Source organism: Xenopus laevis, chromosome 1L, assembly GCF_017654675.1.
Source record: "Xenopus laevis strain J_2021 chromosome 1L, Xenopus_laevis_v10.1, whole genome shotgun sequence".
NCBI lineage: Eukaryota > Metazoa > Chordata > Amphibia > Anura > Pipidae > Xenopus > Xenopus laevis.
In genome coordinates, this window is record NC_054371.1 from 205,163,148 (window position 1) to 205,190,201 (window position 27,054).

Here is a 27,054-nt window from a genome sequence, read left to right on the forward strand (position 1 = left end):
ATTCAATATCATAGTACAGAGCTATATGCCAGTGGAATAATGGAATGCACACGCAGGCATGTTGTTGATATGGATACACGGAAGCTTGCTGTAAGTGACATGGGCAGATGGAGTATTTGAAGTAATGCATTCCTAAACCCCCAGTAAATTACCCTCCGTTACATCACTCAGGTTCTGACATCTACATGGAAAGGAACGACTAAACCATAATATATTGTAAATTATTCCTAAAACTGTTTCCCTGTAACATGATTCCTGTATGGCCATGCCTGATTCATTCTCACTGTACATTTAGAAAAGCAACTTTCAACAAGTGCTGGGTTAGGGGAGAACTCTAGATAGGCCATTTTTTACTTTTATTTATTAATGAACACCCCATTGTGCACTTGTAACATAGTAAGTAAGGTTGAAAAAAGACACATGTCCATCGAGTTCAACCTTTTTTTTTTTTATTAACTACCTATTTGCCAGTTGATCCAGAGGAAGGCAAAAAACCCATCTGAAGCCTCTCCAATTTGCCTTAGAGTAAATTGGCATACAGAATGCATGCAATAGCTTTTGCAAATTTCCTATAGGTTCAAACTGAGTAATCAGGAACCAGAGCCATCTCTCCAAACTAATATGTGTCTGTGTGATTACCAAAGCTCTACACAGATTAAGATAATGTGGTCTAATAGTTTAACAAGAATAAAACAGCTAATATTGATCTCAGTGATGAGTTCCAGGGGGTGACATGTTACAAGTAAGCAACCTAATATTCTAGAACCTAAATAGGCCATATTGATTTGACACATCGATGCTTAATTATGCATTTAAGTCCATTGGTTCAATATCATGTCACCTTCATATAATATAAGGCAAATCACTCAAGAGGAAAGGTTTTTTGTGTGGCACATAGACTGCCCTAATCCATATATATATCATTATGATCTAAAGAAACATATGGCCTTTGTTCAAATTATAGAGATGCCTTTAATGTAGAAAATATGGAGGATGAAGAAAGAAAAAAACACATCTCCCAGTGCCTGGGTTTTATTGAATATCTATTCATTCTCCTCTACCCTTATTACTTAGGAATGGATAAAAGAATAGGAAGAAAGGCAGCTTTCTTGACTTTTCAAGAATAAAGGTGAAGAATATTCTAAATAAGACACATTGGATTCTTTCAAACCTCAGTTGAATCATATTTTACTTGAAACAAAAAGATTTATATATATATATTTTTCTTTACAGATGCATATGGTTGACCTTTAACATCAGTACTACTATTGTTATATTCATAGAAGATTGTATTGTAGGGATTTACAATGTGTGGACACAGAGTTCCAGGGACAGTTCAGTGAATAAGAGAGTAACGTCATTCTTACTGTCTGGAAAATTTGCAATAAAGGTTTATGGCTCACAGAGTGTTGATTAAAGTGCAGAGAACCCCCAGAAATGGAAAGCCCTGCAAGCAACCAACAATAATGGTGCACGCCGACAATCCTCAGAGGACTATTTATCAAAGGTTGCAATTTTAGTGGTTTTAGAGGTTTTTGAAAAACGACTAAACTCCCTTTCTCTAAAACTACAAATGTAATGACATTTATTAAAAGATTTGAATAAAAAAAGTACAAACAGAAAATTACATTTAACAAAGTGCTAAAAAATATGAATACTTCGAAAACCTCTAACAATTCACATTTTTTTTTATATTTCCTAGTGCAAAAAATCAGAAAGCCTTGTCCAATAGGATCAGTGCAGCTCCCATTGACTTCTTAAGGAACTAGACAACTTTTACCTGTCAGAATTTTCCTAGTGCATTTTAATGCAGTGCACTGTGGGAACCTTGGAGCTACTGGCACCTTTAATTTGTTTCCCAGTGTTAATTGCTGCATATATACACGATTCATCCAAAAATACTCACAGGGCACATAGGGGCAGCCCACAATACTACATTAACCTGCAATACTACCTTAACCCGCACCCAATCCTAATCCATAATACTACCTTAACCAACACCCGATCCTGACCAGCAATACTACCTTAACCTGCACCTGATCCTAATCCACAATACTATTTTAACCCACACCCAATCTAGACCAGCAATACTACCTTAACCTGATCCTAATCCACAATATTACTTTAACCCACACCCAATCCTAACCTGCAATACTACCTTAACCCGCACCCAATCCTAATCCACAATACTACCTTAACCAACGCCCGATCCTGACCAGCAATACTACCTTAACCTGCACCAGATCCTAATCCACAATACTATCTTAACCCATACCCAATCTTGACCAGCAATACCACCTTAACCCACAGCCGATCCTAACCCGCAATAATACTTTAACCCGCACCCAATCCTAACCAGCAATACTACCTTAACCCGCACCCAATCGTAACCCGCAATACTACCTTAACCCGCACCCAATCCTAATCTGCAATACTACCTTAACCTGCACCCGATCCTGAGCAGTAATACTACCATAACCCACACTTGATCCTAATCCGCAAGACTACCTTAACCTGCACCCAATCCTAATCCACAATACTACCTTAAACCACACCCAATCTTGACCAGCAATACTACCTTAACCTGCACCTGATCCTAATCCACAATACTACCTTAACCCGCACCCAATCCTAACCAGCAATACTACCTTAACCCGCACCCGATCGTAACCCGCAATACTACCTTAACCCGTGCCCGATTGTAACCCGAAATACTACCTTAACCCGCACCCGATCCTAATCTGCAATACTACCATAACCCACACTTGATCCTTATCCCGCAATACTACCTTAACCCGCCACGTGTGTAGACTTACAGAACACTTGTTTTTTAGATGGGGTCAGTGACCTTTTGAAAGCTGGAAAGAATCAGAAGAAAAAATCATTATCTATTTTTTTTATAGTTTTAAAAGTTAACTAAAAGGTGAATCACCCCTTTAAAAGGTTTGAATGGAACAAGAGTAGTACATGAAATGGTATAGCTCTGTGTTCTATATTGTCCATGTTGCCTTCCTTTTCTGTTAACTTTGTTATAAACTATATATAAAGGTATGGGACCTGTTATGCAGAATGCTCAGGACCTTTGGGTTTTCAGGATAAGGGGTCTTTCTGTAATGTGGATCTCTATACCTTACATCTACTAAAAACCATGGAAACATTAAATAAACCCAATAGGCTGGTTTTGCTTCCAATAGGCATCAATTATATCTTAGTTTGGATCAAGTACAAACTGCTGTTTTATTATCATGGAGAAAAATGAAATAATTTAAAGGCTCCCACATGTTGAGCATTTCTAATTGCCAAAGGTGGGCTGGAATAATACGGTTACCCCACTGTAAAAAAAAAAAAAAGGTCTGAGGAAAAAAAAAACAGCTTAAAAAAAGTAAAGAAATTCCATTTAAATGCCTTTTATTCAGTATGCTAACTAAGTCCATTAATTTCCTTGTGCCTGAATATAAATGGAAATCAATTACTTATGAATAAAGTTAATGGAGGAGCAGTGAAAATGCAGGAGATGTTCAAGATGCTAAAAAGAACAACTGTAAAGAAGAAAGAATATTAGCAATAATTATTGTGATGTTAATAGAAAACTAGATAATGGGCAATTGTGGCGATAGCAATTTGCAAATAGCACGTATGATTTTGTGTTTATGTGCCTAAAATTGCACTCACTATGCAAATTCTTACATTTCTATTTATCACTTTGGATCATTTAACATATCTATTACATTAGTATTATAGTAAATCAGTAAGTCCACCACTGCTTTTAGCTCTACAGTATGTATCTTAAATCTAATAGACAGTTGCAAGCTCAGGCATGCTAAAATGGGCACAGATCTGTGTACTTTGTTTACTGCAGGGGATAAGTAAATTCACCTTCATTAAAGGAAAACTAAAGCTTAACTAATGAACTAGCTAGAAATGTTGTACATTTTGGTTTGGGCTTCTGTACCAGCCCAAAGCAACCACAGCCAAAAGCAACCACAGCCCTTTAGCAGTAAAGATCTCTGTCTCCAAAGATGCCCCAGTACACATAGAATAGAAATGTCACAATATAAGGCTGATTGTTAATTAATACAGATAATTACTACATGACAACACAGAAACCAGTGCAATTAGCATCAGAATTTAATAATCAGCCCTGTAGCATCAGTTTATATTACAGACCAACCTCATTTTCTGCTTGATAATTAGTGACGAGCCCTAAGCTTAGCTTCTCAACAGCTGCTCAGAGCCCACTGAGCATGTGAGTGTCACAGACACTTTCCAAGATGGTGACCCCCTGTGCAAGTTTGAAGTCCTGGATCATTGCTGATACTGAGAAGCTGAAACTTTAGGCTGGTGCAATAAGTTCAGTATATAAAATATGCCATTTTAAGAGCAAAATGGAGGTGCAGCTTAATCAAAGTTTGCGATTAGAGCTCACCATAGAAAATCTCACCCACTTTCTATTCATTCGTGTGAATTTTTTTTTGAAGTGTATGTGTAATTCCCGACGGTCTGAACCACATGGTGTGGAAATCCCCTGTTTGGACTTGAGCTTTGGAGTCTCCTAGGGTTCTGGTAGGGGCAGGAGCCCTTGGGTCTGTGCAGCATGGCCGATACCAGAGGATGTCACTAGGTGTCGCTGCTGCACCACTTCACTATAAATAGGAGAGCCATGTGCTCACACAGCCATTACTGTTACTGATCTTACTGCCATCTTACTGCTGGATACTATTTCACTGAGGAGATAGTGATTCAAGCAGCCAGATGTGAGGCTAGGGTAGGCGACCCCATTCCTGGGAGCTAGACCAGGAGGGCTAGAGCTCCTTAATTCCAAATCTAGATTCGGAGTGCTCGCACTATAGACAGTGCTGGGAGCTACCGTTCAGCTAGGTATTAAGCAACCGCGTACCATTGTCATATGGATCAAGCAAGTTGTGGGCTCGGCAGTACTAAGTGTGTGTTGAATGTTTTTCCTAATGGGGCCACCCGCAGTTGTATTCCCAGCTCCCATTAGGTGGAGGCACTGCCAGAGAAGAATTTCCCAGTATCCTTTCACCTTGCAAAGGGGACTCAGGACCCGAGTTGGTAAGATGGTACAGCCTTGTCACCAGGGGGGTCGCCAAGAGGGTGTTACATGTATTTATCAAATTTAGAGTTCACCAATCGATAAATACTCTTCTAAAAATAGGAATGAATAGAAAGTGGGTGAGTTTTTTCTGGGGTGAGCTCTAATCTCAAACTTTGATTAATCTGCCCTGGGGTTTTTATTGGCACTGGAGCTTTTTAAAACCACGATTAAACTCATTTTCTCTAAAACCACGAATGCCATAAGAGTTATTAAAAGATCTGAATATAAAAAGTATGAATGGAAAAAAAAGCTTAACAAGCCAAATAAAAATATGAAAACCTAGCAAAAAAATCTAAAAAACCTTTAAGGGGCAGATTTATCAAGGGTCAAATTTAGAACAAAAAACTTCAACTTAATTTTGGTTGGTCTTTTTGAATTTGAATTTTGAAGTTTTTCAAATTCGAAATTCGACCCTTGATAAATATGCCCCTTAATGTCTGAATGTTAGTTTTTTGTGGTTTTTACACTTCATAATCCTCTCATTTTTTTAGTTTTAGAGAAATTTAAAAAAAAAAAATTATGAAAAAAAAGAAATCAGAAAGTTAGTAAATAGGCCCCTTATTGTCACTTCAGTCTGTGACTGGCAGAGTTTCCTGCAGCTGACAAATCAGGGTGAAGTCAGTCTACACACCAACATAAAGCAACACGAAGCACTAACTCAGATAAATGTCATTAAAGGTGTGGTTCACTGTTAAGTTAAATTTTAGTATTTTATAGAATGACCAATTCTAAGAAACTTTTTTCAATTGTTTTTCATTATTTAATCATTTATTTTTATAGATTTTTAGAATTATTTGACTTCTAACTCTTTCCAGCATTCAAATGGGGGTCACTGACTCCAGCAGGCAAACACTATTGCCCTATGAGACTACAATTGTATTGCTATTGTTTTTTACAAATTGTTTTTCTATTCAGATATTCTACTCCACGGTTGCAAAGGTTATTTGGACCCTAGCAACCAGATAGCTGCTGGAAAGCTGTTGAACAAAATGTGAAAAAACACAAACAATAAGAAATGAAGACCAACTGCAAATTGTCTCACTCTCTAGTTCATAGTAAAAATTATCTCAAAGTTATCTCATTATATATAATTTGTGAGAATAAGGATTACCAGAAATAAATGAAATTAGAGACCCAAAGTGATAAAGCAGCTGCTACTTAATAAAAATGCTGAAAGTTGTGGGTATAGGGAGCACTATACACGAACACATCATAATAGAAAATGTATCCACAATATTAACAGATAAAGCAACATACAGAGACAGGAGCAATGAGCAGAATGAAAAGGAATGAATATTCTGCATTTACAGATGGGTGGGTCGGGTAGTTCAAGGGTTTGACACATCTGAAGCATAATGGCTTGGTGTACAATTCTCACCGGCCCATGGATCTTTTATGCACTTTGATTAAAGGGACAACACAGTTGAGTGTTCTTGTCTCAATGATGGACAAAATAGTCTATAGAAAAAAAAAAATTAAATTGGATTCAGATGGTACTGGATGTGATTTACCCATTTACACTGGCAACTTTTAGTATATTGTGCTGATACCACATTGAATGAAAGTGAATAAGTGGAAAAGTGCCATTATGGGACCCCCAAAAGTAGGCAAATAATTTGTTTCTTCTTTGCATTGATTGAATTACTAACTGGCTCACTATGAGAGGTAAATTTGACTCTTTGTACATAGACACAAGGGATTCTTTATGATACGATTGCTAATGGGGTGCAAATCTGGGGCCATTGGTGCTGATGCACTTGTGCACCTGCTCCTACTCCAGGCACGCTGAGCTCAGTGTCTTGTGCCAGATTACATTTAGTGCAAAGCTCAGTATGCACAGGTGAGGAGCACAGTGAATTGGGGCTATTCTTTTGGATATAAAGGCTAATGGAAACCATGATACTGATACAGGATATGTTGTAATGTAGATTAGTCCCTTATGAAGAATCATCAGATACACCAACCTGTGTTAAGATAGTAGGGGTCACTTATTTGGACCCCATAGTCAAGTACAAAAACACTAAAGGGCACAAAAGTCCATAGGGCTGTGTTACAGTTTGTGCTCACTCTAAATTGTGTGTCTTGGTGATAGGTAGGGGGTGGTAGAGATGAGTTTTTAGTGTATTAGAGGCAACCTAAGCCTTGACCATATTATGACCCTGCAATACTACATCTGCAGGAATCGTAACAATCCTTTTGGTGGGGATAGAAGTGTCGGGACTAAGGAGGAAGCTGCTGTGCAGAAAAGCAGATAAAAGTGCAGTTTGCAGTACACGTGGGGTTAAGCAGATCAAGGGCAAGAAGTCAAGGGCAGGCAGTACATAGTTTTCAGGAATCCGAGCAAGAAGGTTAGGATCCAGGAATCAAGAATCTAAGAATTATAGCGCACTCCTGGAGTAGAACCTATATTCAGGCATTAAACCTTTGTCTCTGGCATTTCTTTATTTGAATTTTTTTGCGCCAAACATTCGGATGTGCGCCACCGCATTGGATTCTTTGGCAGAGCGCACTGGAGCACTCCTCACACTAGGGAAGGAGCACCTCTGTATGTAGTCTGCCACACATCGACCCTGCACATGTAACAATAGCAATAAATACAAGAAAAAAAAATCAAAGTACATAGTTATACTGTCATTAAACTCCATCATCATGGACCTAACTGGTAATATCATTAACTTGGTACAGGTATGAGATCTGTTATCCGGAAACCCATAATCCAGAAAGCTCAGAATAATGGAAAGGCCATCTTCCATAGACTTCATTTTATCCAAATAAGCCAAAGTTTTCAAAATGATTTCCTTTTTCTCTTTAATAATAAAACAGTACCTTGTGCTTGATCCAAACTAAGATATAATTAATCCTTATTAGAGGAAAAAACAGCCTATTGGGTTTAATTAATGGTTACATTATTTTTTATTAGATTTAAGGTATGGAGATCCAAATTATGGAAAGATCTGTTATTCAGAAAACCCCAGGTCCCAAGCATTCTGGATTACACGTCCCATACCTATACTACAGTATGATACCGTAATGAATAATTACAGGCATAATATACCCCCAGTGCTCATTACAATATGAGGATAGTAAAAGCCACCTTCTAATGGACTTTTGTATTTATTATGGTACAGGTATGGGATTCCATATCCGTTATCCAGAAAGCTCCAAATTACAGAAAGGTGGTCTCCCATGGACTCCATTTAATTCAAATAATCTAAATTTTTTAAAAACTATTTGCTTTTTCTCTGTAATAATAAAATAGTACCCTGTACTTGATCCCAACTAAGATATAATTATAATTAATTAAACCAGCCTATTGGGTTTATTTCATGTTTACATGATTTTCTAGTAGACATATGGCACAGAGATCCCAATTACAGAAAGATCTCTTATCCAGAGAATCTCAGGTCCCAAGCATTCTGGATAACAGGTCCCAAACCTGTACTTTAAAAACGTGTTCCTCTACATGGTCATGAAACCCCTCAGTGCCCAGTAAGTCATGAGGAAACCAATAAGCGTCAGACTGTACTTGCTACACATTTGCTTTTTTTCCAACCTACTGACTATGGGTAAAATGGAAAATGTAATTTCATGAAGGCCATAAAAAGTAAAGAGAATCGCCGCAAATTGCCCTATTTCATGTTACAGCAAAACAGCATTTTGTATTGTAATGATTTCCAACCTCAGTTTGTCCTGACAATGTAAACAATTGTTTAGTCTCAGCTATATGTTAATCTGACAGTGCTCTTGGACGTTGTTAGAGATAAAATGATTTTATTAAACCAAAAAAAGTAATGAAAAGATACAATGTGAAGTTTGGGCAGGGGCAGAAGCCTGGAGATTCTAATTGCTTGTCAATGACTCCAGTTACTCGCAATCAGCCACCGGAAGGCCTCGGGGAATAGCTTGATTTAAGCTTCATTTTCTTTTAGTTCATTCTATTTAAAGTTAATTTGAAAGCCCAGCTTGTGTTCTCTATGTGTGTGTGCAGTGCTTTTTGTTATGGGTTTATTTCCCTGAAGTCTTCAAAATACATACCACAATAAAGAAAAAAAAACAATTGAATGTATATTCCTTTGCTATGTGCTTTAGGCCTCTTCTGGGCTAAGGTACCAGAGTTCATTAGATCAAGAATGTTATTGAACTGCTGCAGGACCCTCAAATCCTCCTGCCCACAGGCAACCAATGCACAATCTGGATCCTGGTGGCTCCTATAAAAGGCTCACTGTACTGCAATGGGATGGAACAAACCTTTTGTTTAAAGGAGCCCAATAATACAGAATATTTTATTAAATACAACGATACCCAATGTCAAAACCCATACTAGAACACTGATAACATTGATTTTCTTGACAGCTAAAATCACAATAGCCAAGTATTGGGAATCAACTTTTATTCCCATCTCCCATTTCAAAGACAATCCATGGTATATTTATTCCTTCCCAACCACGGAGACCCCTTCAAATCTTTTTGACACCGTGTTGGATACAAAGGGAATTATTTCTTACGAAGCTGCAAGAGGTTATATCATTAGGATTATCCTTCAGTCGCTCTTTCTGCTAGTCTCTAGAATTACTTTTTACCTTCATAATCATAGGACCTCACAGGTATCGTCTAAGAGTAAACAGTGTTGAACACCAATTTTTTCCCAATATACAATTAGCCGTCTATTCTTTACTGTATTTATTTCATTCGTCTGTCCCTCCATCGGGTTGAGCCGGGGCTGATTTCCTCCTCTTCTCTCTCTTCTTTCTCTCCTTTCCTTTGCATTGAGATTTGATGTTATTACATGATTATTACAACTTGTTCTTTCTTCTTTATATCTCAAAACCAAATTAAAACCGTGGAAAAGAAGAAGAAGCCAGCTGATTAACAGACCTCTCTTAGTTTTAGGGCAGGACTACACGGGCGATTCTGCCGCGTTTCGCAAAATCGCAGGCATCAAGTCGGATGCGAAGGAAACAAGGTAAGTAATGGCAGTGTTGGGTCGTGTCTCATTGTTGTGACGCGATACGACTGTCAGATCCGACACTGCCATTACTTACCGTTTTCCGTCACATCCGACATGACAACTGCGATTTTTATTAGATCGCAGGATTGCCAAATTTGCTGAAAAAACTTCGAATTCGATATTCAAATTCAAAGTTTTTTAATTCGATGGTCGGATTTCGAAGTTTTTTGTACTTTGAAATTCGACCCTTGATAAATCTGCCCCTAAAGTGGATGTCTGTTTTTTAGATTCTGAAAGAAATGTAAGCCTAAGCTACTTTTAAACAACTGCAATGATCTTAGCGTTATTTGTAGGTGTTATTTATTTGTAAAGATTCCTCCCTCTCACTTCCCTGACTACTCAAACTGTTGAAACATTGAAGCATTTACAATAGTGCAGCCATGTTGAATGCCTCAATGAGCACTATGGGTCAGGCTCTGAATGTTTATGGGAACATCCATTTAGAAGCTGAGAATACTGAGAAGTCTGATGACCCGTGAAGGCACCTGGCAATTTGAGGCAAGCAGGAGATTGTCATATATTTATTTTTAGTTCTGTAGAACCACTAGTGAGAAACAAGGTTTGGATCCTAAATTCTTTTTTTTGTGAAAGACTCACTGCTAATAATGTATATATATTCTTTATAGCTTGAAAATAGGTCCAATTCTTGAACTATAGACATTGTAACTGATTTGGACTGTACCTTTCTAGGGTTGGTGAGAAATGCTTTATACTTGTATGTATGTATGTATGTATATTTTTATTTGTAAAGCGCTCCTCGAGGGCAAAGCACTGTACAGCAAAACAATCAATTAGTAGTAACAAACAAGGGGTCATTGGAATAAAAAGTAACAATAAGTGCATTATTAGAAATACAATTCACATAAATATAAAACATATAATTACAATACAGATTAAGTGCTCAGTGTCAAGGAAACAAAAGGCTAGAGGACCCTACCCCGTAGGGCTTACAGTCTAAATGGGAGGGTAACATACAGACACAATTCAGAGGGGTATTAAGGTGCTGTGGGTTACAGTTTGTTACACTGTTATATAAGTGCCAGTTCAGGTGTTTTCCAGGTGCTCCCAGAGGGAGTCTTTGAGTTTTGTTTTAAAAACACTGAACGAGGATTCTCTCCTGAGAGATTCAGGAATGGCATTCCAAATATAAGGAGTCGCAAGAGAGAAGGGTTTGATACGGGAAACAGCAGTAGTAGTGGGGGGTACAACCAAGCGGTTGCTCTGAGAGGAGCGGAGGTTTCGGGCAGGAACATATAGGGGTAAATTTATCAAAGAGTGAAGTTCCGGCACTAGAGTGAAATTCCGCAGCTCTCCATTAATTTTCCCCTTTAGACTAGAAGAAAAGAACTTTCATTTGAAGCAACGTAGAGGATTCTTCACAGTCAGGACAGTAAGGTTGTGGAATGCACTGCCGGGTGATGTTGTGATGCTGATTCAGTTAATGACTATAAGAATGGCTTGGATGATTACTTGGACAGACATAATATCAAAGGCTATTGTGATACTAAGCTCTATAGTTAGTATAGATATGGGTATATAGAATTTAATTAAAAGTAGGGAGGGGTGTGTGTATGGATGCATTTGGAGGGGTTGAACTTGATGGACTTTGTCTTTTTTCAACCCAATTTAACTATGTAACTATGAATCCTGGCTGAATCCCAAACCAAATTCAAGATTTGGTACATCCCTATTAATAAATACAGAATCCCTTCCCTGTGTCACATTGAGAGTTCAGTTCATGTACTCACAGTCTTCTTCTAGCACTTCAGAGGTTAATATGCAGGCTTAGTACAATCTTACACTAAAATAGGTTCAAGGACACTCACAAATGTATAGTGTGTATTTGCACCTGGTAATGCATAATGTTTAGTACAATCAGCTGAGAAGTCTTGGGGGAGAAATGATTTCATTACATATACAACAGTTATATATATAGTGAATAAAGTACCCCCTCTTGTAAAATATAAGGATATTATAAGTTACCGAGGAGTTTCATGACCATATAAAAACACGAGGCCGAAGGCCGAGTGTTTTTATACAGGTCATGGAACTTCGAGGTAACTTCTAATATCCTCATATTTTACAACTGGGGGTACTTTATTTATTATAATACACAAATTTTAGTGAGTCATGTGACAGAAATTACATCACTACTCACCGTTTATAACTGATGACATCACTACTCACCGTTTATAAGGATATAATTTACAAGATATTCATGGCTTTTGTGTATTATATATCTATACGTAACAGCTATATAGAGTTACAACCACTCTTGTGCTTGCGGCACACTGGGCTTTTTGATTGTTGCAGAAATCAGTTTAGACAAAGAAATGAATCACTGGTAGTGATGGGCGAATCTGTGTCTGAATAATTTGCGAAACAGTGAAAATGTGCGAAATGCATTGAAGTCAACGGGCGTCAAAATAATTTTGATGCGCAACAACTTTTGACGCGATCGTCAATTTTTATCTATGCGACTATTTTATCCAAATACACTAAAGTCAATGGGCGTCTGGATAATTTTGATGTGCGACAATTTTTCAGCGGATTTTTCACCGTTGAATTTTCGATGCAGTTTTGGGAAAACATTTGCAGGTGGCAAAACGCGGAAATTCGCTGTGAATCTATGCCTGCCAATTTTATTCGTCTGTCACTATCTCTACATATAACTCAGTGCCAGTGTTGGCCACATCCCCCTTTTATTACAATTCCTATGAAAAAATGCAATATCTTTCAATATAAATAGGTTGCCCCAGCCTGTGATTGGCAGGAGTATTTGCAGCACAATGTGATATGTAGAGAATGGCACTATTGGAAAATGTTCTTTGTATTTTGTGCGGGAGAATCATTACTGTTAGATGATCATCACCCGACATCTCCTGGAGTGGTTTCCTCAGTTCAGTGACAATCCATTTGCTGCAGACATGACCTTGATGGGGTTTTTTTTTACCCAAGATCCTTACTTTGGAGATTCAGCAATTTTCTGACTTTTCCATCTATTTCATCTCCAGGAAAGACACATATAACACAGTGTATCATATGTATATATTGTCCCCATGCTGAAGCGAACATTTAATGAACATGCTTCCAATCTAAGGTTGGGACAGTCCTTGCAAAACTGCATGTTTTATTTGAAGAACTGAACCCTCACTTTTATTGATTTCATAATGATATTATTCATTCTTTTAAATTTTCTTCTCTAGATGTTTTATTGATGTCCAAACTCTTTCCTTTCCTAGCTGTGGATGACCTACAAAGATGCCTGGAAATGTAGTGGTAGAACAGATGTAGGGTTTGCTCAGTTCTGCATGACTTCCTACAAATCTTTTAGAAATTTGACCAAAATCTGTTCAATTAAACCTTGCGAATGTTAAAAGGAGAAATTGAGAATGTGTTTATGTCAAATTCTGCATACTCCCTCATTAAAATAGTCACTACTGTAGAATCTAGTGGTACTTGGTGGTCATGAACTCACACCCTCACTCTCTACAGCACAGGGGTGCAATCACCTCATTTACTTGTACATGTTTTATGGAGGCTAGAGTCTGTCTTTGTAGGGAACTTTAGCAAAAAAAGGGAAAGCTTTACTGACTACTAAATTGTAAACCATTAGGCTGTCACCACAAAATACATATAGACAAATACAAAAGGTCCTCTGCACTCAACCCATTATCAATATATCAAGGACATTGAGACATTTTGTCCATTAAGTTACTAAAAAATGACTTACCCTTTAAACAGAACAGGGATTATTTATCCATGTATTGCAATATATTCAATTTGGCCAATATATGGACAAAACAATCCCTTAACAAAAAGAACGAGCACAACACAATGCTCTTCAATGGGAGACTTGATAAGTAAATTTGAGCCACTCATTTTTTACAAACCATTTATAGATCTGTCCCCCCATCCATATAACTCTATATTCCAAATATACACCTTGAGGAGTGGATTTACTTAAGATGAACCACAAAAAAGTAATAGTAGGTGAGAACCCATAGCCTTAGTATGGCAGCTAAACTACTGATATGGTAACCCACCTGCGCGCCTTCAGCTCTTAATGGAACCAGAAGGACCAAAGGTTGTACAGGTATGGGATCAGTAATCGGGAAACCATTATCCAGAAAGCTCAGAATTACGGAATGACCACCTCCCATATACTCTATTTTATCCAAATAATCCAAATTTTGAGAGAGTATTCCCTTTTTCTCTGTAATAATAAAACAGCAGCTTGCACTTGATCCAGACTAAGATATAATTAATCCTTATTGGAAGCAAAACCAGCCTATTGGGTTTATTTAATGTTTACAAGATTTCTAGTAGACTTAAGGCATGAAAATCCCTTATACGGAAACCCCCAGGTCCTGAGCATTCTGAATAACAGGTCCCATACCTGTACAGTCATATTTTACATAAATATCTGGGCTGTGTAAAGTCTACTTTCCCAAAGCCATGGCTAAATACAACCCTACGTGAGAAGTTTAACCTACTGAAACTCTTTCCTTTCTCAAATATGAATTTTTCCATAGATGTGCCTTAAAACATTCAACCAGATTCGTACAGAAAGCTGAAATAGTTGCTACACTTTCCCATAGGTTACAATGGATTCTGCCTCCTTGGACCCTTTTTTGGTGGAAAAAAAGTTATACTCATGATAAATAAAGAGTTGCGCACAAGGAAACCTATACTCAGTTTAGTAACTGGGACAAATGTTTACACTTGCAAAAGAAAAATCACTCTTGCTGCTCAAATTCTGCTCCAGCTTTTTAGTAAGTCAGTAACTTTTATTAATCATAAAATATTTTTCAGCTTTACCTTTCCAGTGTCTGTATTCTATAAACAGGAATCAAGCCACAGTGTATGATAAGTTGCATCTTTGTACACAAAACACCAGGAGGACAAGGTTGTACTTGGGTTTGATGCTTACCTTAGGGACCACATGTAGCCATGCTTGTATGGGAAGTAGTTCCCCGGCTCACTGCAGCAATATTTCAAGTCAACAAAACCACAGCAGTAGATGAGGTCTGAACCATCTTCTTTCCTGGGACAACCAAAAGTATCCACAAATGTGTTGCTGTCTGTGTAGTAACTGGCACAAGACTCTGCAAGACTCCTTGTCATCCTGGAGGGAGAACAGAATATTCTCTTGCAGTGTGAGCAACAATTTATCCAGGTAGAGCCACCTAAACGCCTTTGCCTCCCCCTTCCTTCCCCTCACTGACTCTGCAACAGATCTTTTTTTTTTTTGTATTGCTCTTTATATACTTTCATTTATTGCTTTAATAGAGAAAGATGCTCACTACTGTTCTCATGTAGCTCAGTACTGCCATCTACTGTAAGTTCCCTATATACCTTCATACTACCATCAGCTGTAGTCATGCCTCCCCCTCCACTCCCCAATTTGGGTACTTGATCATTATAAATGCAAATGCACTCATTTATTTTAGCTAGCTGTTTTTGCAAGTTCCCCCTAGGAAACCAAAGCGTTGGATAACTTAATGGAATGGAAAATTATGCTCTGGTATAAAGGTGTAAATGAAGTGCTCTCAAGCAATTTAAGCATAATTAACTCTAAAGAGCGTCCAGTAACCAACGTTCTTGGGGTTGTATGGGAAGTTATGAATTCAGTGAATAGCAGCTGCTAATTTAATTAAGCTTTATTCTAATGAAAGGGCCGTTCAGGGATCATGAAGGAACTGAAAATAGATTTTTCATCACTATACAGTATGTGTATTTCTATGACAGATGGAGGAGAGAGAGAATTCTTTGCATATAAGTGCTCTATTAGCATTTATAAAGAAGGGTTAATATATAAGACTTGAAGCCCTTGTAACAGAATAGAGAATTATCCAAGTGAAGGAGCTCTGCAACTGCCTTTTAGCACAGAAGCAGCCGGTGAGTGCAGAATAGCAGCTATAGACACAGTGGAAATAAGTACAGGAGCCGGAGAAACTTCAATTAATGCACATGCAGCAGTTGCAAAAAGAAAAGAACATGATTATTAAACATGGAATTCAGTTCTGATAAGGAGAAATTCTGTTGCTGTCTCTGTATAGTTCTAATTTGTCTCAATAGCCAGTGAGCACAATACACTGCACATAATCTGTTTAACTTTGTAGGGACCGATAGGGTTAACTTGCCCTATGGCTTGGAGATCCCCAATATGGGTGGGTTAGTATTTCCCATTGGCACAGAGAGTGCACGGCTACTTTCTGTTACATTTTTAGTGATTGTGAAGTCCAGTTTTTTCCTCTTTGGTCTCCACCTGCCTTATAGGTTAGATGTTTACTGGGAAGCCTGGGACAACAATTTCAAGGAAACCAAACCCTGTGGACCCTGTGGGTCGGACTGGGCCGGTAGAACACAACCCATTGCCTCTGTGTCTACTCCAGTCCAGGCAACCAGACCGCTACTCCCTCAGAGGGTACTCCCTTTGTAGAGCCCATTTCTTTCCCAAAAAAGTTTTGGGCATTTTTGGGCATTTAGTTTGTGACACATCCCATCTCTCATTAGATGCCTTCTACAAGACAATGCCCATCATATATGATGATCCCGACCGCGCCGCCTCTGCTGATGCAGCCATACGTAATCTCAGGCAAGGTAAGTGGTGGGTCGAGGATTATTGCCGTTGGGCTGGAATGACACTGCTTTAAGGAGTCGATGGCTGCAGCTATCAAGGATAGTCTGATTAACTTTCCCCAACAATCCTCACTTGACTCCCTCATGCATCTGGTAATTCAGATAGAAAGGAGACATAGGGAGAGACGTCAGGAAGAGTCCCTTTCTCCCAAGCTTGTCTCCTGATTTTGCTCCTAAATCTTCTTTCCCCCATCCATAGGCCCCACGAGGAACCCATGCAACTGAGTTCTACCCGCTTGTCCCTAGATGAAAAGGGCCATAGACGGGAAAATGGCTTATGTCTCTATTGTGGGGAAAAGGGGCACTACCGCGACACCTGTCCCAAAAGGCTGGGAAATGCCAAAGCCTAAACAGGTCTGGGGTGTCCTGTTTGGGTTATGCCATTTCCACTCCCCAACAACTTTCTTGTACAATGTTAATCCTGGTTGTGTTACATTGGGACAGGGGTTGCGTACAATGTCCAGCTTTTCTGGATTCTGGGGAATCTGTGAATTTTCTTGATGTGAGTTTTGTACGTGGGCTCAGAATACCCACTAAAACCCTTGTCTCGCCAATCAAGCTACTTGCCATTGATGGTAGCCCCCTGGGAAATGGGTTGGTGTCATCTCAGTCTGATAAACTTTTCATGTCTGTAGAGAATCATTCTGAGGAGATTCTCTTTTATATTATTTACATCTCTCACACTCCTGTGATTCTAGGTTTGCCCTGGACACAACCCTCAAATCGTCTGGGTTTCTGGGAGGTTTCTTAGTTGTGGTACAGCCTGTGAGGCTTCATGTAAAAAAAGTTCACTGTACATTGGCCGCTACCTCCCTGGAATGGCTACCTTCAGCATATTCCGCTTTTTCGGATGTTTTTTAAAAAAAAAAGCAGCCTTGAGTCCAGATCTGTCTTGTTCATTGTCCAAAGTCCAGGCTAATTCTTCTAATGTGCTTCCACATTGTTCCTGAAAACCTTTGTGAGGCAGTCCTGTTTGAGTCTCATGACTCTAGAGTAGCCGGGCATCCCGGCCCAAAAAGACCAGTTCTCTTCTCTCCCTTGAGACAGGATGTTGTTAATTATATTGATCTGTGTCCAGTCTGTCAGCGCTCTAAACCTTCTAGATCCTTGCCTCAGGGATTGGTACAGTCACTTTCTATTCCCAAGAAACCATGAACACACATCTCCGTGGATTTCATTGTCAAGTTACCTCCCTCTAAAGGAAACAGTAGTTGACCGATTTAGCAAAATGTCTCATTTTGTTCCCCTTCCCATCCTCTCTTGTGCTAAGTCTTAGCCGAGCTTTTTCTATCGAAAATATACAAGTTTCACGGAGCCCCATTAAATATTGCTTCTGACAGCCGGTTCAATTTGTATCAAAGTTTTGGCGGGCCTTTTGCCCCCTTATGGGTACTGATTTGTCTTTTTATTCAGCATATCATCCTCAAACTAATGGTCAAATGGAAAGAACAAATCAGTCTATTGAACAAGAGTGTAAGAGGTCATTAGTCCCACTACTGTTAGGCTAGTGCTGCCTCCTGAACTTAAGGTCTCTAATACTTTTCATGTTTCTTTGTTAAAGCTTGCCAGAGTGTTGCGACAGTCTTCTCCATCTCCTCCGTTATCTGTGGAGGGTCAGTCTGAATATGAGGTTCAGAGGCTGGTGGATTCTCGCCTTTCCAGGGGTAAAGTACAGTATCTTGTACATTGGAAGGGCTATGGTCCAGAAGAGAAGACTTGGGTCCCTGCTTCTGATATTCAGGCTGATCGGCTTGTTCGGCAATTTCATGCCAGATTTCCTGGTAAGCCTAGGGGTCCAGTGGCCCCCTTTAGAGGGGGGGTAATATAATAAATATACCTGTCCCTGGTAGCCTAGTGGGGCGGCGGTGAAGTCCACCGCATTGATCACTGGGACGCCCATGACTGCTGATTTCGGCACGCTATTCTCTTGTGTGCGCATTTCCTGGTTCAACGTGTATCGGCGTTATGACGTCATCACGCTATTGGCATGAAATTTTAAAATTTAAAGGGCTCTTTGCATTGAAATCATTGCCCAACATAAAGGTCTATTTCTATAGTTCCTGGGTGCAATTCTTGTGTATTCCTGATCTGTTTTGACCTTGCCTGACCCTGACCAACCCTTGTCTGCTCCCTGTCCAGACTCCGGCCTATATCTCAACCATTCTTTCGGATTCCGCTTATCTGCCAATTTCGTGTACCGACCTAGCCTGTGACCTTGATTACGATCTCTGCCTTTGATTCTGTACTGCGCTTCCTGTATTGGTATTGACCCGGCCTGTCTGTGACTACACTTCTATTCTCAGTTCCTGTTTACACGTACAGTTCCCCTGCTCACCCAGAACTCTCTCCCTTGTTCTCCCACATTAAGACCTGGCGGCATCTGAGTAGCGGCTGCTACAGGCAGATGAGCAGGCTTAGACCGGAACCTTGGATTCAGTTTTGGGTTTGGGATCTATCTATCTATCTATCTATCCATCCATTCTAGTTACATTGGAAAACCCTGGTTATATGACCCTTAACATGGAAGTAATTTTGTGGTTTCTACAGTGGATTGTGTCAAAAGGGACCAAAATAATCACATGCTACCACTGTTTTAACACCATGTATTTAACACCTAGTTCCACAAGAGAACTAGGGGTAGTAGGGGTAAAATAGGCACATTCCTAGGGAGCAAAGCTGGCGGGGGGCACCAGGCACGTACCTTCACTGCCTACTCCTAGTCCGATCCCTTCTCTTTACTCTGCTCAGTCATGCCCTGCTGTTCCCTCACAGTGAGAGGGACTGTGTGCATCTGTTAGCGCATGCAAGTGCGCGCACATTCATGCGAGTCGGGGGGTGGGAGGCAATGCGACCGGCCAGGTTGCCTAGGGGGCCCAGCCCGGCGCTGTTAAGTATGATAAAATGTAACTGATAACTGGTTGCTATACAAGCATGCAAGTGACGTCATGTGCACATGTGCAGTTAGGGGCCTCCTTAGGTCCAGTTCCTAGGGTAGTCCAGTGCCTAGGATGTCATTGGACTGAAATACAGCACTGACTATAACTATGCTTATTTGTATTTGTCTGATGTGCACTTATAACCCCTTTCGGTACAGCAAGGTTTATTTTGTGGGAAAATTCCAGTGAAGTCATCAAAAGAAATATGAATAGACTACAAGCAAAATACTACAGTGCAACCAAACATAAGCAGATAAAAGAATGCGGTTCCTTATAAAATATGGACTATCGTTTTCTATCTTAACAGGCCACAGGTCACCAACTTAGTACCTTTTCTTTAAATATATATGTTGACTTTGGGGTACTTTAAACAGATGAAAAATAAATAAAACATTAAAACAATCCACAAGGCACATCCTTTAAAGCCAGGGTGGCTTATAGCCTTACTTTGGTATAACAAAATACAGAAGAAAAAGCTAATCAATAACAGGAGTCAAATTCCTCAAAGCTTTCTAGTTTGTTTGATAATTCTAATGAGCTTTGAACATTTTGTTTTGAAGTTCCTTTCCACAATTACAAAAAATCAAAAGACACTTTAATATGAAATGATTAAAGATTCATTATAAGATATTATAAGATATATAGATGGAGTGTGAGGTGTTGTATAAACCTTAAAAAACCTTCTAGGTACATACAACAAAAAAGTTTAGCATTACTTATTAATTTTAACGAATACTGTAATTGAAAAACACTTTGTTTCCAAGATGCATCAGTTAATAGTGATGTCGTTGCAAAATCCTGTTTTGAAATTTGTTTTTTTCTTTCAAAGGAGAGGTTTTTGCTCTACCTGTGCTTGGCAAATCCCCCTCAAAATAGGATATAAATCATGTAACTGCCGAAATTGCCTTCTCCTGCGACAGTTAGGTGATTTATATGTGATTTACTGCCCGCAATTCACACTAACGTCAAAGAAAATGAATTTCCAGGAAATTCCCATGTGCTTCAAATCTCCCAGTGTGCCATTACCCTTATTTGCTGAATAAATACATCTGCACTACTACAGGACGACAAACAGTGGAATAACTGTAGAGGAAGCAGTGGCATAACTATAGAGGTCTGTTTCCTTTAAAGCCAACAAGAACCCCTCCTTCCCCAGCCGCTCTCTTACCTGTGGCGGGGAAGCACAGCGGCACTGGGCGGGGAAGTGGGCGGAGTCTGGGTAGGTTGGGGCAGAGTCCGGGTGGGGAGTGGGCGGGAGTATGGGGATCAATGTGCTGGGCCCCTCTGAAGATTTTTTTGCAGGGGGCTAGCGCACTCTAGTTACACCACTTCACTGGCTACAAAGTTAGACGGTAAGGAAGGAAAGGGAATGCATGGAGTGCAGTGACATCTAGGATGAAAAGTGAAAGTAATTGCTTGCCCCACCTCTATGTCTAAGGCAGGGGTCCCCAACCTTTTTTACTCGTGAGTCACATTTAAATGTAAAAAAGAGTTGGGGAGCAACATAAGCATAAAAAAGTCCACGGGGATGTCAAATAAGGGCTGTTATTGGCTGTTTGGTAGCCCTTAAATGGACTGGTAGCCCACAGGAGACTCTCTTTGGCAGGACACCTGTTTTTTTATGCAACCAAACAAGCCAGGAATTGAAAAATAAGCACCTGCTTTGAGGCCACTGGGAGCAACATCCTAGGGGTCGGAGAGCAACATGTTACTCACTAGCTACTGGTTGGGGACCACTGGTCTAAGGCATAGAGGTGGGGCAGTCAAGAAATAACAGCTGAGATTTATAAATCAAATTTAGTTTTTTTTCTATGAATCTCTAAAAATTTGTGGTTTTCCATTTTTTTTAATGCTCTAAAAATGTGAAATTTATTTTGTGTAAAAAACCACAAAAACCCTCTAATACAAAACTTTGCCAGATAAAAGTTGTCAAGGTCCTATAGAAGTCAATAGGAGCTGCACTGGTCCTATTAGACCATTTTAAATCCCTTAGGACTTTAAGAGGTTTTCAGATTTTTTTTTTTAGAAATTGTCAGAAAAACTCAAATTTTTAGAGGTTTCGAGGAATTCATATTGTTTAGTGCATTGTTCACTGTCATTTTTCATTCATACTTGTTTTATTTGGAACTTTTAATAAATACCATGAGATTTCATCAACTCAAATGGTTTCTAATTTAAGAAAAACCTTGAATCAGTGAGTTTGGGGTTAACAACCTGAAAACTCAAATTGATTTAGTTTGTGGCGAAAAAAAACTTGAATCACTTGAGCAAAACCCACCGAAAAATCGATTTCTGAGACAAAAATAACCTTGAAAACTTGAATTTTTTGTGGAAAACACAACTTGACCCTTAATAAATACCCCTTAGAGTTTGTGAGTTTAGTCGTGGTTTTTAAAAACCTCTAATACCACTAAAATCCCACTTATGATAAATAGTAGCGCTGCACCAAATCCAGGATCCTGCCTTTTTCAGCAAGATTCTGATTCAGCCGCATCCTTCTGCCAGGTTGAACCAAATGCAAATCCTAATTTGCATATGCAAATTAGGGACAGGGAGGGAAAACACGTTACCTTTTTTCACAAAACAAGGAAGTTAAAAATGTCTTCCCCTTCCCACCCCTAATTTGCATATGCAAATTAGGATTCGGATTTGGTTCAGTATTTGGACAGATCTTTCTCGAAATACTGGATTCGATGCATCCCTCATAAATAGGTCCCTTAATGTATGAATTTAAGGTAAATAACTGGATATTCCTTTTGAAAAGAGGGCAACTCTGTTAGATACAACCAATTTCTTTAATTGTGTTTTATATCCTTAGTCCTTATAAAATGAATAGTTTTGTTCATGCCACAAAATGCATTTTTACTTCTTGTTATTAAGGGGGTTAATTACTTAAACTCGATTTTTTTCTGGTCTGGCTTTTTGTGGCAAAAACTCAAATTTTTCATTGAAAAAAAACCTTGAATTTTTCTAAATTTATTATACCATGATACCACAAAAAGTCAAAATCCAAAAATCCTCCATCTAAAACCTGTTGAGGTCTGGGTTTAGCCTGATAATCCAACTGGGGTTTTCAGGCAATAACTAGAAAAAATTTAACGATTTGGGAGAAAAGTCTGAAAAAATTGTACAATTCAGGTTTTTTCTTGATCCGATTTTTTTCAAGTTATTTTAATGATAAATAAGGCAAAATTGTAGATGGGAGTTTGGTCGAGCTTTTTTTATTTAAAAAATGAGACAAAATCAGATTTTAGTAAATAACCCCCTAAGACTGTAGTAATTGCGATTGATAACATTTTTCAGGAAAAAATGTTGGTACAATTTTGGTGAAAGAAAAATTCAGACAGACTTAACTAAAACATTTTATTAACAATGTAAAATATGGAATATATTACAATCTGAACTAATTTCATGCCTTATTATTTTTAACAACATGTCAACGTGTAGACACCATGCTTCAACTTTCCGTGGTAATACATGATAGAATTGGTCTTACTATGTTTAAGGATACACCTTAGGGAAAAATGTATAGTATAGTTTCATACATACATTACTATATTATGTTCGCAAAATTGTGAAAATCACACTATTTGGAGGTCAGTGAAAATACTGATGGTCATCATCATGTCTACAACATATGTACAAGCCATACATTTTATTACATAGTCACTGCTTAACAAACTTGGCTGAGGTCTCAGAAACAAAATTCTGTTGTGTTGTGGAAGACTGAATATGAATGGTACAAAATAATATGAAGATACAAAATAAAGGAATGTCATTGGTGTTAGTTCATGGCCCTAGTTCACATTAGACAATATGTAAACTATAATTTCTTACTCTGTGTTTCATGTCCAGACTTTGTTGCGATGCTGCTGAAGTGGTATTCCTATAGTACAACACTTAAATATCAACAAAGCATTTTGCATATTTTGCCTCCGATGCTGATGTTTCGGAAGAATTCTTCTCTGGCGAGAACGTTAAGAAAACTTGAGCAGTGAAAATCCAGTGCCCCTGTTATCTCTTATACTCAAGAACAGGTATTTGTTTTTTTTACAGCATGCTAATATTGTTAGTAATGCTTTTTAAGTTGATGCTTGAGTCATAAGTCAGTCTTGTTCTTGTACACTGATGCCAATAATCTCAAAGTAACAGTACCAGATTTGCTCTAAGGCAATGTAGGCAACATAGAACTATGGATAACCTTCCATGAAGGATTAGGTCAGTTTATGGATGTTTTTGTTAAAAGAATGGCTTCCATGGGTTTAGCTTGAGACGAGGCAACACAATCCAAAGAATCTTCTCTTCCTTCTTCTCACCAGTGGAAATGGTGTTAAATTTAGGAGGCTACTATCATCTGTAATTGAAAACAAATAAGTATATCAGTCAATGCTGTTGGTGCCACCATATCAAACTTCTAACCTTCCTAGATATTCTATCAAACATAGTAACATTACGGGACCCGTTAACAAACAATCAAATTTTGTCTTTTTCCCCCAAATCTCCGAAAATTCATGGCTTTCCTATTTTTTTTTAAAAAGCTCTAAAAATTTGAGATTTATTAAGAACCACAAAACCACTAATACAAAACTTTAAAAGTTGTCGAAGGTCCCATAGAAATCAATGAGAGCTGTGCTGGTCCTATTGGACCGTTTTTAATCAATTTCGACTTTTCTGGGCTTTCTGATTTTTTATTTTTTTTGCTAGGAATTGTCCAAAAAACTCAGATTTTTTGAGGTATTTTTTAGAGCATTATTTTCCGTTCAGGATGTTTTTATTTGTAAGTTTTAATGACATTTATAGTTTTAGAGAAAGCGAGTTTAGTCGTGATTTCAAAAACTTTAAAATCTGACCTTTGATAAATAGGCCTTGACGTAAAGCACCCATTAATTCTGTCTTCAAGCGATTTACAGTATTTATCAGTCTTACATTTTGCTTAATTTCTCAACAATAATAATATATACTGTATATTACATATATTTCAAAGAAACATATTATAAAATAGTCAAGTTGTAATATTTTCTTTCTGGGAAACTAAGGTTACTAAGAATGACAAATTAAGCTCATACCCCCATATGTAATAAAAGTCACTACGTTTGCCCAGGAGCAGTAACCCATATCAACCAATGAGATGTTTGCTTTTAAACAGGTGACTAGAAAATTTGGATACATTTGGATAAATAGATTATGCAGATGTGATAGGTTGTGCAAATTGGTTACTGCCTGGTAAACCATCAGTGGAAATCAAGAGAGCTTGTGAAGTTGTGGTTTTGGCTATTATGTTAGACATCCAGTCACTCCAGTCTTTATACATTATGAATAAAAATGCCTTTATTTGCAACACTTGGATAAGCGACGTTTCACACTACTCACAGCCATCAAGTCTTATATCCTCACTTATTTTCTAGGCAGTAAACCTGTTACATATGATGAGATATTAACTGAGTGAAAGCTATGGGATTGGGGAGAATGACAGAGGAAAAGCAATTGATTTGGTTGTGAGATGCAGAAAGGCAATCAGTGACTTAGGTGATGAGAGGGTGGAGAAGGGGACAGCCCGGGAGCAGACAGTTGGTTTCAAGTGTTATCTGCATAAAGATGGTATTGGAATTCAAATTGGTGTAGAATAAGACCAAGGGAAGCCAGAGTAAGTATTCAGTAATGTCAAAAGAATAGCTCAGTGTGTCATTGTCCTTAGAATATATTTTAATCAGAAGACTACCAGGTAGGAGCACTGACGAGCAATACTTTTCTTGCTTTTTCTTAAATAGGCCTCCCTTTTGATCATGGCTGTAGTTACATATAAAATACTCAGCCTGGATAAGAAGATATAGTCAGGGTTGGTATTCTCTGTTATCCTTCTTTTGTTTCATTTCACTTTCAAGCCGAATATTTTCTGGCACTTATCAGCCATAATCATGGCAAAAAGGTGAGACTAACATCATCCCAAATAAGTACAAACGTTACCACAGGGCCATTGGTTTGAAGTTATAACAAACAGTGACGTAACTAGATGTTACTGGGCCCCACAGCAAATTCATTTTAGGGCCCCCAGCTTATTCAGAGGTTGCCCTGTTTTACCAATATTTATTAAAACTGTATATGAATTAGAGCCTTATGGGGCCCCCTATACCTCCTGGGCCCCCCTGCAGTCACAGGGTCTGCTGTAGTTACACCCCCGATAACGAAGGCAGATAGACTGGTGAGTCAGAATAGGCTGAGTGCCAGTTCGCAGTGTCAGCTATAAAAGACATCTGACAGTTAGCACTTTGATGTGTGAATTCCGAAGAGGTCAAATAGTCAATGTCTGAACTGCAGGGACATCAGTAAAATAACTTCAAAATGATTTAATGTGCCAAGAGGAGCATGCCAACATCCACCAAACACAGACAAACTGAGAAACACACGGGACCCTCTGAGATTCCCATTTAATTAAACAAATGTCTCTGTGATCGACTCTTGAAGTGAGGTTGTTATTGACATAAACATGAACCAAAGTTGTACGGAATGTTTTATCATAGGCTGTATTATTTTTTTCTTATAAATATGTTTATATTTGTCACATGGGCCGGGATTTATGATCTAAACCATTGGTTCCCAAACCGTGGTGGTTGCCCTCACCAGGGGATTGCCCATTTGTTCTTCTAGATACACCTGAAAGCCCAGCTTAAAGTTCAGTTAGGGTGAACTCTGGGGTGAAAGCTGTGGCGTTGGAACTGTGGCGGAAGACCGATACCCCCAATGATATCTAAAAACTTGTTATATTGCAAAAGAGGCCTTGACCAAAGATTGGACTTCCATGGTGGTGCTTGAATTAAAAAGTGTGAAAAGTGCTGATTTGAATTTCAGATGGTAACTATGGGTTCTGTTGGGTAACTATTAAATTCATATGCAAAAGCTTCATGAGCCTATTGTAAAACTACTAATGCCAACACGTGTGTGTAACGACTGCCCGATGGCATGCCTCTTCCTCGTCGGATCCAAGATGGCGGCTCCCACGATCTCTACGTGGTTAGCAGGGACGTCACACGGACCAGCGCCAAATTCAAAATGAAAGGACGTCCAGGGTGCCAGTTCAATGCCCGATCGTAGGTTTTGTTTTGAACATTCCTGGGTGCTTTATTATTCCTGTTGAACTGTTTTCTGGACTTTGACTGTGCCTGTTTATTGACTTTGCTTTTTATCTGCCTGACTTTTTGAACGTCTGCCTGGATATTGATTAAGACAACTCTTGAACCCTATCTGTACTGAAAACTTGGACTTCGACCCCTGGGCTTCCTCCTTGGTCCGGACTACTCCCGCTGGGAGCCGATAGGCCCCCTGACAGTGTGTACTTATATCATTTTCTTTAC

At 38.8% G+C, this 27,054-nt stretch overlaps 2 protein-coding genes across 2 annotated transcripts in view; both read right to left on the bottom strand.

Annotated features, from left to right (window-relative positions):
• Nucleotides 1-15,437, bottom strand: part of shisal2b.L (shisa like 2B L homeolog) — a 29,392-nt gene extending 13,955 nt beyond the window's left edge. Inside the window, exon 1 of the mRNA XM_041569162.1 lies at nt 15,058-15,437. Coding sequence (XP_041425096.1) covers nt 15,058-15,251 — 194 coding nt within the window. The 5' untranslated portion in view covers nt 15,252-15,437. The remainder of the gene's footprint in view (nt 1-15,057) is intronic.
• A 7,617-nt stretch (nt 15,438-23,054) lies between these two features.
• rgs7bp.L (regulator of G-protein signaling 7 binding protein L homeolog) overlaps nt 23,055-27,054 on the bottom strand; it is a 40,637-nt gene continuing 36,637 nt past the window's right edge. Inside the window, exon 6 of the mRNA XM_018265813.2 lies at nt 23,055-24,059. Within this exon, the coding sequence (XP_018121302.1) occupies nt 23,968-24,059 (92 nt within the window). The 3' untranslated portion in view covers nt 23,055-23,967. The remainder of the gene's footprint in view (nt 24,060-27,054) is intronic.